General features: G+C 41.0%; 6 protein-coding genes across 6 annotated transcripts; 2 read left to right on the forward strand and 4 right to left on the reverse strand.

Moving 5' to 3' along the window:
* Positions 1-276: 276 nt before the first annotated feature.
* On the reverse strand, positions 277-1,992 carry FOA43_001205 (uncharacterized protein; the record flags this gene model as incomplete). The annotated part of the gene is made up of 1 exon (XM_038921527.1): positions 277-1,992. The coding sequence occupies one exon, from the start codon at positions 1,990-1,992 to the stop codon at positions 277-279; it is 1,716 nt and encodes a 571-aa protein (XP_038777455.1).
* A 562-nt stretch (positions 1,993-2,554) lies between these two features.
* FOA43_001206 (uncharacterized protein) lies at positions 2,555-4,234 on the forward strand (the record flags this gene model as incomplete). The annotated part of the gene is made up of 1 exon (XM_038921528.1): positions 2,555-4,234. The coding sequence occupies one exon, from the start codon at positions 2,555-2,557 to the stop codon at positions 4,232-4,234; it is 1,680 nt and encodes a 559-aa protein (XP_038777456.1).
* Positions 4,235-4,759: 525 nt separating this feature from the next.
* Positions 4,760-6,776, reverse strand: FOA43_001207 (uncharacterized protein; the record flags this gene model as incomplete). The annotated part of the gene is made up of 2 exons (XM_038921529.1): positions 4,760-6,485; positions 6,769-6,776. 2 exons carry the CDS (start codon positions 6,774-6,776, stop codon positions 4,760-4,762), a joined length of 1,734 nt encoding a protein of 577 aa, XP_038777457.1.
* Positions 6,777-7,492: 716 nt separating this feature from the next.
* Positions 7,493-9,052, forward strand: FOA43_001208 (uncharacterized protein; the record flags this gene model as incomplete). Its single annotated transcript, XM_038921530.1, has 1 exon — positions 7,493-9,052. The coding sequence occupies one exon, from the start codon at positions 7,493-7,495 to the stop codon at positions 9,050-9,052; it is 1,560 nt and encodes a 519-aa protein (XP_038777458.1).
* Positions 9,053-9,239: 187 nt separating this feature from the next.
* Positions 9,240-10,499, reverse strand: FOA43_001209 (uncharacterized protein; the record flags this gene model as incomplete). The annotated part of the gene is made up of 1 exon (XM_038921531.1): positions 9,240-10,499. One exon carries the CDS (start codon positions 10,497-10,499, stop codon positions 9,240-9,242), a length of 1,260 nt encoding a protein of 419 aa, XP_038777459.1.
* A 383-nt stretch (positions 10,500-10,882) lies between these two features.
* On the reverse strand, positions 10,883-12,362 carry FOA43_001210 (uncharacterized protein; the record flags this gene model as incomplete). The annotated part of the gene is made up of 2 exons (XM_038921532.1): positions 10,883-12,272; positions 12,355-12,362. 2 exons carry the CDS (start codon positions 12,360-12,362, stop codon positions 10,883-10,885), a joined length of 1,398 nt encoding a protein of 465 aa, XP_038777460.1.
* Between the last annotated feature and the right edge of the window lie 657 nt (positions 12,363-13,019).

The raw sequence follows: 13,019 nt of genomic DNA on the forward strand, positions 1-13,019 counted from the left end.
TCATCATCAATTTCTATTCTAATTTCGGTTGAAGACATGATTCTAGCTGCAGCCACGATTCAATAAATCATTATTCTTTTTTGTACATTATCATTAAAAATAAGAATGTGCCAATAAGTACGAAAATTGTCTACTAATCAGATGAAATGTCAGCAATGCGGGATGATCTTCGAAAAAGGAAATTTAACTTATTATTGTGGTTGCAAAATATTGAGATTTATCCCTACTGGTATTTTTACTTAATTGCTGCAAAGAAAACTCTATCGATAACTAAATTCAATCATACGATGAACGGCTCTTTATTTTTAAAAGGACCTTGAGGCCGCAAAGAGATAAGCATATAAAGCAACAAAGAGTAGAGAATGCTTGTGCCTCACGGATAGCTGTCGCATAACCCTTATTAACCCAAAAAGCAATTTCAGGTTCCAATGTCTCTATGGAAGAAATGTCTTGCGAAACCTTTTCCACCACCCCGGCTATATCTTTTTTGCTTAATCCAGGTACGTGTGATAAGGAATTACTGACAACAATTTTTAGAACATGTCTGATAATAGTAGAAGAACCTGCAACTCCCCAGACGCTACCAATACTTCTGAAAAGATATGCAGTGGAGGTAGCAATGGCTTGTTTATCCTTATCAAAGATGTAAATAAAGGAAAACAACGAGCTAGGAAAAATAATACCCTGACCGATATTTGCTGGAACTAAGTAGAGTCCTAACACCCATGGGTTTTCGCCTTCATCGATTTTGAGAGCGAGAAAGTTTCCTAAGAACATAAGGAGAGCACCACAGGACACTAGTTTGAAAAGGGTGTTGGCTCCTTTACTCATAAAATAACCTGCTATCAAACCTCCGACGGGAGTAAATAAAGATGGTATTGTCAATCGTAGACCAGCCTGAGATATATTATCTCCGAGAACTATCCGGAATAACAATGGAAGAATAAATAAGTAGGCATAACTGGCAATACCAACCATGATGCCAACCCCTAAAATAATGAAACCAAATGGATCATGCAAAAGCACCGGTGGAATGATGGGCAAAGCCTTAGTTTTAATTTCAATGATGGCGAATATCAACATAAAGAGACAGCTTAAAACAAATAAACCTATCAATCGGATATCACTCCAGGCAAGTTGACTACCACCCACACTTAGAACCAGCAATTGCAAGGAGAGAGCAAGAACCAATGTAATGGAACCTTGGAAATCTATTTTATCCATACTCTTTTTGTGACCATCATCATCAAAGCTCTCCTTCCTTGGGGGATTTTGAATAAAGAAATAACCTATGATGACACCTGTAAAACCTATAGGGGCCTGTAACAAGAAACACCATCTCCATCCAAAAGTTTCAGCAATGACACCACCAAATGATGCACCACATATACCACCAAAACCAAGTAAAAGGTTCTGAAAAGCCTGCCAGTTACCTCTCTGTTCAGGAGCAATAATATCGGAATTGACAATAGTAGCTAGAGTCACCAATCCACCACCACCGACCCCAGTTAATGCTCTCATAACATCAAGCATAATAATGTTAGAAGAAAAACTACACCCGATACATCCAAAGATGAAAAAGGAGGTGGCACCAATAAGACAGGATCTTCTGCCCAAGATATCTGAAAAAGAACCATACAATGGTTGGAAGGCTGTACTTGTAATCAAATAAGAGGTAGTGATCCACGATGCAGTATTGGTTGCTTTGAACTCATCACCGATCGTTGTATATGTAGAAGCTGTAACTGTACCATCGAATCCTGAAAGAAAGACATTAGCAAAAAGTGATAGTTCAATCCAAAAGAAGTTGGGATAGTATCCGTTGGATATTTCATCTAGTACATCAGATTCATCTCCATCGAACACGGAACCATATTCAACGAAGGTATTTTCCTGAAACTCGTAAGGATCATTGGCCTTCTGCCTCTTAGCCAAAAGTTCATCTTGAGATTCACTCATTCTTTTGCCTAATCGATCTTTGATCTGCTGCATACCTTGCGAAGAGAGAACAAAAAAGGGAACGATATCGTACTCTTCATTTGTGAGAAACTCCAATGTTATATCTTGAAACTATGAAGATAGAGATGATAATGAACTCTTCGATAGAAGATGGAGAGAAGCTTCATTAGAACAGGATTTTTTATTATAGGTACGTGTTTCAGCCGAACCGAGATTTGGAGATGATCCGCAGTGGCTTTTCGGTTCATGCGCAATGCCCGGGTCGCACGCCCCAAAAGTTGAATATTCGATATGATTTCACGTTCGATAAGGAAAGAAGTGCGCGAAAATTAGGTGCACCCCATTGCTTTCTTAGTTCCGTACTGATCTTTCTTCTATTCTTATCGTTGATTATTAGATAAGTTGAGCCATAATTCTTATCAGGGAAGATGGCTTCTATGGCTCTCTTAGGTTACTCTAAATCTTCAGCCATTAGTTTTTCTTTTTGGAAACATTAGGTAAAGCTTAGGAATCCCTATCCAGGTAACACAGGAAACTGATTAATATATAAGCAGTGCCATTCGTTCTTTTATTGTTATCAGTAATTACGTACGAAATGTTTGGTGTTGTACACTACAACTTCAATTCAGAATCTAATATTCACTCGATGGTTGAAGATACTAACGAAAAGAAAAGCACTGTTGATGTCTCAGTGTATAACGCTGATTCCAGCGAAGATTTGGATACAAATACTAAGAGTTTGAACCCATTTGCTGATCCAAAAGAGGCAGAGAGATGGAGAGCAATTTATGAGTCTTCTCACTATGAGAACCTCAAGTATTTTGATCCAGAGTTTGAGTGGACCCCTCAAGAAGAGAAGAGATTGATTAGAAAGCTCGACTTTAAAGTGTTTTGCTGGGTGTTCATCATGTTTTGTGCTTTGGATCTTGTCAGAAGAAACGTTACAAGAGCTATTGCAGATAACTTTTTGGCAGATTTAGGCATGAACAACCACGGCTATAATTTGGGACAGACTATCTACCTTTTGAGTTTCTTATGCGCTGAGTTACCTATGAATATCCTCTCCAAAAGACTTGGACCTGAAAGAGTTATTCCTTTTGAGATTCTTGCATGGTCCATCGTTTGCATATGCCAGGCTGGAATGAAAAATCAGGCAACATTCATTGGTGTCAGATCCTTGCTTGGATTTTTGCAAGGAGGATTTATACCTGATATGATTCTTTATCTTTCTTATTTCTACAACGGAGTTGACCTACCTCTTAGATTATCCATCTTTTGGATTGCAATTCCTCTTTTCCAGATTGTGGGTTCTTTGATGGCCTCGGGTATCCTTGAATTGAGGGGCACACATGGTATGGCTGGATGGCAGTACTTATTCATCATTGAAGGATTCATCAGTTTCGGTATTGCAATTCCTAGTTTTTACTTAATGCGTACCGGTCCTTCTGCGTCTCAAAATAGGTTTACTAAGAAAAGAGCTCCATGGTTCAACGAGAAGGAAACAAAAATTCTCGTGAACAGAATTCTTCGTGATGATCCCTCCAAGGGAGATATGAACAATCGTCAGTCCATCAGTTGGAAGCACATCTTCCGTACTTTGGCCAGTCCTGACATGTGGCCTATTTTCATTCAAGGAATTACTGCTTTCATTCCATTCCAACCGGTGTCTCAGTATATTTCTCTTATTTTGAAAGGTATGGGGTACTCAACATTCATGAGTAACGTTTTAGCTATACCCGGTCAATTCTGGTTTCTCATTAACCTTCCTGCTGTGGTTTACCTCAGTCACAAACTCAAGGAGAAGAGTCTTTGCGCAGGTATCGCAAATTTGTTTATTCTACCCTTTGTGATAGCCATTGTAGCATATCCTGTTGATGGAAACAAATGGGTGAAGTACGTTTTACTTACAGGTATTGTGAGCGAACCCTACACACATGCAATTCTAGCTGCTTGGGTGTCTCAGATATCTAATAATGTTGGTACGAGAGCCGTTGCGACCGCTATCTATAACATGACATACCAGGTTGGTAGTATCATTGCTGCCAACATTTACCAGCAGGATGATAAACCTTATTATAAGAAGGGTAACCAGGCCATCTTAGGTATTTGTTGTTTCAACATTGCGATGGCTATTTTCACCAAATTCTACTATATGCTGAGAAATAAACAGAAGGCTGCTGTTTGGAATGCTTTGAGTCCTGAAGAACAAAAAATCTACAAGGAAACAACCACGGATATTGGCTTCAACAGACTCGACTTCCAGTTTGTTCACTGAGCTAGTAGTATTTTCCTCTTTTTTTAACTTCTTTATATTTACTACGGAGTAGGTATTTGACTTCCTTCTATATTATTTTATTTGACTTTCTGAGATTTTACTAGAATATGAGGTTGGATTCGATGAGATAACATGATCAGTATAGAAGAAAACATCATTAATCCAGGACGACAAAGTTTGTAAGGGGAATTCGTGTAGAGCAGTTTCATCTCTAGGGTAAAGCAATAACAGAATACTTCTTGTAACAAGAATATAAAGCAATATTTAAAATACCGATATATTGATCATTGAAATTTTGTTAAAAAAAACTCACACAAAATCCCAGTTTCCCGAGCTCTTCTTACAACACACCACCCTCTCTAGAGATTAGTCTTCAATTTGTATAGACATTCCTTCATCTGAATTCTCTTTGGCTAATCACAAATAATGTATTATAGCCAGGTTATACCATGACCCCAATCCTACCTAAATACCATTTTCTACCCTATTTTATAAACTATCGTCATTTAGCATACTGTAAATCAATCAATAAATATTTCTTGGATCATCAGCATGGATAGCGTCGTACCATCCGGGAAAAATGGAGCCAATATCAAAATATTCTAATGATTCTAAGTTGGATGGACCATATTCAAGGGAGTTGGGTGTTCTAATTAACGGACTGTGAGAAAGTACAGGTATGTTTGGATGCTGGGATTGTTGAGTCGATATCTCAAGGGCAATAGGAGCTTCACCCACGGAGTCAGTTCTTTTACTATCAATAAAGGGACTGCTATCTTCCGTTTTCACGGAACGATCGTTTTCATCCTCAATAATGGGTGACCCATAATCCAAGAGGATATTTCTTAGAGAAGAACCTTCCGTATCCTGGCCAATTCTGATAGTCACGTGGTTGAACATCTTCCTCATCTCTTCTATCCATTCGACCCAACAGTTGGCCAAAGTCCATACATCTCCCCAATGCCTCAATAATCGACTATTTTGTAAAGAGATTTCTTGGAAATCCTTAGTGGGAAATTTAAAGTGCTGGAGATTAGCTTGCAGTACATTTGAAGGAAACGAAGAGAGATACAGTGCAGTACCTGCATTTGTAAATATCTCAAAGCCAGTGAAAGGTGCCACCACCATCAAATTCAACGAAGAAAGAGTATTAATCAACGTTGAGCTCATTTTAACTGATGATACCAACTTCTTTGTACATGATTCCCACCATCCCTTCTTGAGAGATTCTGGAGTCACGTATAGATATTCCCTATTCAAAAAGATCCGCGATAAGAAGATAATACAATGAAGGTATCCAAAGGAACCTGCAGAATTGTCTGCAATATGCGCATCAAGATTGATGGAATTGTACTGAAGGTGTGAGGGAAGCATATTTTCCAAGTTATCAAGCTGCTCAGACAACTTATTATGAGTAGATGTTTTGAGCCATGGATCTACAGTCTCATTCTTGGCACCTCCTTCTCCGGCCCATTTGGCAGTATGTGCCCAAATTTCGAAAGTGGCTATAGTGAAAGATGTAGAAGTGGATTTAGATAACAAATCAGTTGGTTTACCCTCTTCCAGCACTGAAGTCAACTCTTTAAAAGTCATACACTTAACATTGGTACCGAATGCGAAATCTCGTTCACTGCATGGAAGTGGAATATTAATATCGTCAACTCTTATTGCAGAGGATCTGTTTCGACCACTCGAAATACAGCGGTCCATCATATAAACAGACCATAAAGTTCTGCGCTTAACTTCTTGCCTGATAAACGTTGACTTCTGGTCTGATCCTTTCAATTTCTCGTTCTCATAGCATAAAGAATTAGTTTCTCCTAGTCCTAGTAAAAGAGACATTCTTGCTGCAATACCGATATAGGAGAAACTTCTGGCGACGTTCTTTTCACCCCATTCATGACTACTTAACATTGTCAAAGCCTGAACTCTTTGGACAGTAGGCCTATCAAATACGTTTCTTAACATCATTCGAGCATGCCATCCAAAGTACTTGGAAGCTGAATGCGAATAAGATTTGAGATTATCTTCCTGATTTCCACGGGCAACCAAATTTGGCACATAAAGCTGAGGATCGACATCCTCGTTGAATTCTCCATAGCGACGCACCAGTGTTGGGTGCAACCTTGCACACAAAGCTAAAATTGCCAACAAGACTAAGGGATCGGGCCATTTTAAAATGGATATATCTTCATCTTCCGTTCTCTTGTAATAATGGACAAAATAAGTATTGGGATCAAACTCTGGGGATCTTAAAAAAGCGAAGAAGGACGGCTTATGAATGAAGGGGAATATGCCTTGGTACTGATTCTTGAAGAAGATATCCGCAATCTCGTACCAGAGTGCCTTTTCTGGTAAAACGATAGGACAGTCGTCACAGCAAGTAGATTGGCTGCTAGACAGCGGAGAAGACCTCGAAGATAACGAGACTGAAGTTCGCTGCTTTCTGGGTTTGCGTGCTTTCTTTCTTCCTCTTTTCTTCTGTTGAGATGAAGTGGGCGTGTATGTACACTTTATTGCATACTTAGAACAACGATGACATTGATGCTGGTCATTACCGTCGTTGGCACATTTGATCTTGGATTTACGGCAGTAGTCACAGGCCAAAGATGTTCTCGAGGTCGGATATTTAGGCATTGGAGCAGAAACGATGGAATAAACTGGTATTAATGAGGTAAGAATTGGTTAGATTATGGAAATGTTACTATATTATAGCTTCAATAAATTCCGAAAGGTTGGGACAAGCTATTCTATGCTTTGGGAGGTGTGGCTGATAAGGAACAATATAAAATTTAAAATTCAGATAAGAAAGGAAAGCTGAAGGTAGAGCCGCCGTCACTTTGTTTCTTTTTGTGGATTTATGCAGATCTGGAGAATAGTCATTTAATTAGAGATAGTAACTGCAGGGGAATCTAAGATGCAACTGAGGGAATCTGGAAAGAAGTTGGTCTTAAATGTTCACTGTGAGTTTCCATAAGTATTTAGCGAGTGTGCTCAGGGGATACATTCGATGTGGTGGTGCCAGAATATTCTGTAAATTGTCTTCAGTTAAGCCTTCATAATATACTCGAGTTTATTGTATGGAATCAAGTGGTTGTAGAGATAAGTAAGCAAGTTCAGTGTAACATTCAATGAGATAGTCGATTGTCGCGACTATTCTCATAAGGAGGGAGAAAAGTGCGTACCATTTCTATCCCTACTTGAGCCTTCACAAGAGAATAGGCAAAAGATATTATACGATTAGTTAGACCTCCAATTATGGAAAAAGAAGAATGCAATGATGGAAGAAGCGAAGGGGACGATAGAGAGGGGGGAAAAGGTGACACTACGACTACAAATACAGAGTTGGTGGATTTACCTGAAGTTGAGCCTGTAGATATCACTTCTAACGATGATCTGGACAATTCTGCCGACCTATGTCCCATCTGTCTTGACTCACTTCCAGATCCTGGTCAGAACATTTCCCGAGAGACGAGAAATACTCAATATTTGGCTAGAATAAAGCCCTGCTGTCATCTATACCACGATTTCTGTATCCAGGCGTGGGCCGAGAAGGCAAATACCTGCCCTCAATGTCGAGGAAGATTCAATACAATCGAGATTGTGGCTGATCATCACTTGATACGTCAAATTCATATTGATGACAAACTTTATCCGTTGGAGATCGATGAGTCCATACCGCCAGAGTTCGTTGACGAGACACAGACTGAGGGGTCTGAGTTAACGTTACCAGATTTTCATCATCAGCACTTACAAAATCAACTTTGCTGCCTCTGCGATACTTCAAATGATACGGCCTTTGCCATTTGTACGGAATGTTCGTCTGGTTATCATCTTTCATGCATCAATATCACCGATTTCTCCAGCTTCAACTGTCCTATTTGTGATTCTCTTCAAAATAGTGACTCGATAGTGGGGAACCGTGCAGGTAGAAGAGCCATGAGAGATGCAAGGGCTAGTAGACGCGCCAGTTCATCGGGTTTTATGCAGGAACTTCGTGCTCAAATTCAACATAATAGATACCATCAGCTGGGTATAGCGGTTCCGGGTAGTGTAAGAAGACGAATTTCTCGGCAGAGGGCTCTGCCTTTAAATCTCGATGACGATAATATTGATTACGTTTCGTTAGTGAACCATAATAAAGAACAAGAACGAAAGATGAAGGAGGAAAAGCAGCCTCATGATCTCGTCAACGTTGATAATAGTGAGGAGAACATGGCTTGGAGGATATTAGACAAGCTACAGAGCGGACCTGAACCCAGGGAAAGTCCCAGTAGGAATGGTACGGTTCCTACGCTGGAGAAGAAATATAAGAGGCCAAAACACAAGCAGAGAAAGGAAGTAAACTCACTTTATGATGGCAGTTCACGACCTCCCTCACTTTCGAGTTCATCGACATCTACAAGACTCACAGAAGCCGCATTACAAATACACGATAGGAAGACTATAAAGCCATCTTATCATCATCAACGCTCGGATCTGAATCTCAGCTATAACCAAAAGTTAATCGTTCAAAGGCTTTTTCTCAAACCTGTACTGAAGAATCTCCATCTTAGCCCCCAGGGATATACGCATGCAAATAAAGCGGTGTCCAGGAAACTTTATAGGGAGATCAAGACAAGGCCAGATATGATGTACTGGCTTCACAGCGTTGAGGAAATGGCAGAAAGAGACGGTATTGATATGCGAAACAAGACCGAAGTTGATGCGATGCTTAGACGCAACAATAGCCATCTGGCTCTCAGAAAAGACCTTGATCCATTGGTGAGCAGACTTCTTCGAGAAGAGCTACTACTGCTGAATGATAAGGGACATTAACATTGATATTGGTTGTAAAGGGTGTATATTAATTAAGGGAAAGCATATTTGGCTTGCTGGAGTAAAAACAGAAACAGAAACAGAAACAGAAACAGAAACAGAAACAGAAACAGAAACAGAAACAGAAACAGAAACAGAAACAGAAACAGAAACAGAAACAATAAACGGAAAACAAAGAAAGATCAATTCAGCAATGAATTATCTTCTCTGCGTTGAACTTGGCCAAGTTGAACCTCCAATGAGTTTTTGTATCCACATTGAGGTACTTGGAATTGGTATCCCGAACGCCAGAAGGCACGTTTTTGGCAGAAAGATGCGCCATTTCAAAGAGCTTGATGTACCTATCGTTTTGGTGCTCTTCCGACGTATAATCAATGTCGTCATACCATCTTCTTTCCCAGGCACTCTCATTAATCTCTTCACGTTTCCGCAAAGCACGTTGGTGGTTTTCGATTTTCGATTTCTCGTCAGAAATCACTTTGTAGTCTCCCTTAGTAATAGCCTCGGCTACCTTCTGCCAAGCTCTCCTACTCTCCAAATGGTGCTGCTTTGAAATTGGTTTGACCACCAGTTTCTCAGACTTCACTTTGTTCATGTCCAAAAACATGAGACCTGCACTAGAAGGTGTTTCAGGACCTCTGCCTATGGTGCTAGTGTTGCTCCACTGACCTGAAACCGTATACAAAGCATTCGCTTTATTCAAGGACTGCTCGTAGTTTTTATAGATACGGCACTTGAACGTGTTACTTCTACCACTGAAATATCCCTTGCCGGAATACTCTAACACAGCGTAGTAACCGGTGGAAGCCTGGATGTAGGACTTTTGTTCCAATTCGACTCTTGGAGATCCGGTAAGAAGCCCTTCCAAATGAAGAGGTGGAAGAGTTATTAGATATTGCTCGTCCAAATCCTTGTATTCCAACACAGCATGACCATACTGTCGAACATTTAGAGCAGTAGTACTCATAAAGGCCCGAATACCATTGTAACCTTCGAGAAGAGTGTTGTGCTTTCTGTTCAACATCGCATAGCCTGTGACAGGAGGATGATGACTAACCTGTTCCAAGATAACCTCAGTATCTCCAAGTGATTTGTCATCAGATTGATCCTTGAACTTGGCGACAAACACCTCACCCAAAAAGGGATTGAGAGGCTTCTTTTCACTGTGATTCCCCCGTATACGAGAAGCATACTGGGTATTCAATGTGGCCAAAAACCACTTGATAACAGCAAGCAGTCGGGTTAGTTCAATAGGATCGTCATTGTCCGCAACGGACTCGGTCATAGAGGCAGGAGCAACCAACAACTCTGTATTAGTGCCCCAATATTGGGAGTACTCCAAAAGAGATGTGGGAGATAGGATAAAAGGTGGCGCAGTAAGCGAGCTAAGATCCCCATTATACGAGGCAATTGATCTGAGGAATGAAGTCCAGGACGAGGTTGACATGATCACCAACAAAGAGATGGACTTTCTAATATTGAGGGAGTTGAAGAGCGTTAAAAAAACAGAACACGTACAAAAGAGCGAAACGAGGACTGGATCTGAGAACTAACAGATGAATGAATAAAAAGCTCAGGCAGCAAAGCGATGCGATTCAACTACGGGGAAGCCTGTCAGGGGAAGGGGAACCCGGCACAGCGTAGCGAGTCGCGACGTGGAGAGCGCTCGGCAGACTCTCGGCAGGCTCTCAGCAAGCAGCAATGCGCGCTCAAACGAACAAACGAATAAGTATACGAGCATCTCATGTCATACATAACCTTAGCAGATGTTAAAGTATATAGAGTTCATACATATAGAGATAACCAAGAGCGGCTTGGCGTTACATCAGTTTACCACCAATCACCCTGGTCGTGCATAGCGTCGGCAACCTTGACGAAACCGGCGATATTGGCACCCATGACCAATGAAGGAAGGGCAGACTTATTACCCTCAGCAGTGTAGGTGGAGGAGGTCTCGTAGCAATTGGCAAAGCAATTCACCATAATGTCCTTCAACTTGTCATCAACTTCCTTGGTAGTCCATTGGACTCTCTGAGAGTTCTGAGCCATTTCAAGACCAGAGACAGCGACACCACCACAGTTAGCAGCCTTACCAGGAGCATACCAGATAGAGCCGCCAGTAGTAGTAGTGTTCACTCTTTCGGCCTCAAAGACATCAATAGCCTCTTTGGTACAGCCCATATTTGAACCTTCAGCAATGAACTTGCATCCGGCAGCAACCAAAGCCTTGGCCTCTTCACCGGAAACCTCATTCTGAGTAGCACAAGGCAAGGCAATATCGACAGCACCGACATGGATCCATGGTCTTGCACCTGGCAAGTATTGGATCTTGTGACCTTTGAAAGAGTCGGTAGCAACGACGATTTCTTGCAAAGACTTGAAGTGGAGTTTAGCCGCCTGGATGTCCAAAACCTGTTGAGGAGTGACACCTTTTTGGCAGATGATGGCACCTTTAGAGTCTGAGAGAGACACAACAGTAGCACCAAGTTCGATGGCCTTCAAAGCAGCGTATTGAGCAACGTTACCGGCACCAGAGATAGCAACTCTCTTGCCCTTAAAGGATTCCTTACCACCAGTAGCCTTCTCAATCATCTTCTCAACGTAATAGTCCAAACCATAACCAGTAGCCTCAGGTCTTATCAAGGATCCTCCCCAGGTTAAACCTTTACCAGTTAGAACACCTTCCCACTGGTTCTTGATCTGCTTGTAAGCACCAAACATGAAACCAATCTCACGTCCACCAGTACCAATATCACCAGCAGGAACATCAGTAAATTGGCCAATATATCTGGCCAATTGCTTCATGAAAGCGACACAGAATCTCCTAATCTCAGAGTCTGACTTTCCCTTAGGATTGAAGTCGGATCCACCTTTACCACCACCCATTGGAAGGCCAGTCAAAGCGTTCTTGAAGGTCTGTTCAAAACCAAGGAACTTCAAGATCGAAAGATTCACTGTAGGATGCAATCTAAGTCCTCCCTTATATGGGCCAAGAGCAGAGTTGAACTGCACTCTATAACCGTGATTAATCTGCATCTCTCCCTTATCATCTTCCCAAGTGACTCTGAATTGAACAATTCTCTCAGGAACGGAAACAACAGAAATAACCTTCTTGTATTCTGGGTGCTTTTCGAAAAGAGTGGAATCTTTCAGGGTTGAAACCAACTCGTTAAAAGCCTGTTGGAATTCTGGTTCGTAAGGTTGTTGACTCATGATATTTCTTTCTTTATTTTTATTTTTTAGTAACTGTAACAAATAGTAGTCAGCCGCGGGAAGAAGGGAGGGGTTCTATCAGTGCTGACTGAAACATATCGTGTATATCGTCTTCCTTTTATACTTGATACAGAGGAATCATCCGACCAATCGACCTACTAATTTCTGCATGAACACGTACTCACATTTCTTTTTCTCTTTTTTCTTAATTGGCAGATTTCCTTTCTTGATCCCGTTAACGGAGATAGTCTGAGAAAGCAGGGATGAAGAAAAAAGTATTCCGTCAGTTTCTATAGAGCAAGCCCACTATTTTACAAGATGTTAGTCGAAACCGCACATGAAATCTATGAAATCTATTTACCTTGAAGGTTGCTCCATTTCTTTGCAATCTTGTCCATCATCGATTGCTTCTTTCACCCTTCCTTCCTCATTCCTTCATACTTTCTCCAGCTTTTTTGCTCTCTCAACGCACTATACAGAAATCGCAAAAGAAAAGACGAGATGCCTCAAACGAAGCCAGATATTTCAAAAGAAATAAGCTACAAAAAATTTTTCAGTTGTTATCTCTGACCAATAATCTGCCTTCTCTCCTGCTTCATGGCTTTTATGGAGCGGGCCGATGAAGAAAGGCCCTATTACGAGCATATAGACAAAGCCGAGTTAAAATATTGCTTTATATAGTTCTTCGACGTCATGCTTTTCTGCCCTTTTATCATCCCACGGGTAGCTGAATCTATCTAACCTTACCGTTACA

Source organism: Brettanomyces nanus, chromosome 1 (assembly GCF_011074865.1).
Source record: "Brettanomyces nanus chromosome 1, complete sequence".
Taxonomy (NCBI): Eukaryota; Fungi; Ascomycota; class Pichiomycetes; order Pichiales; family Pichiaceae; genus Brettanomyces; species Brettanomyces nanus.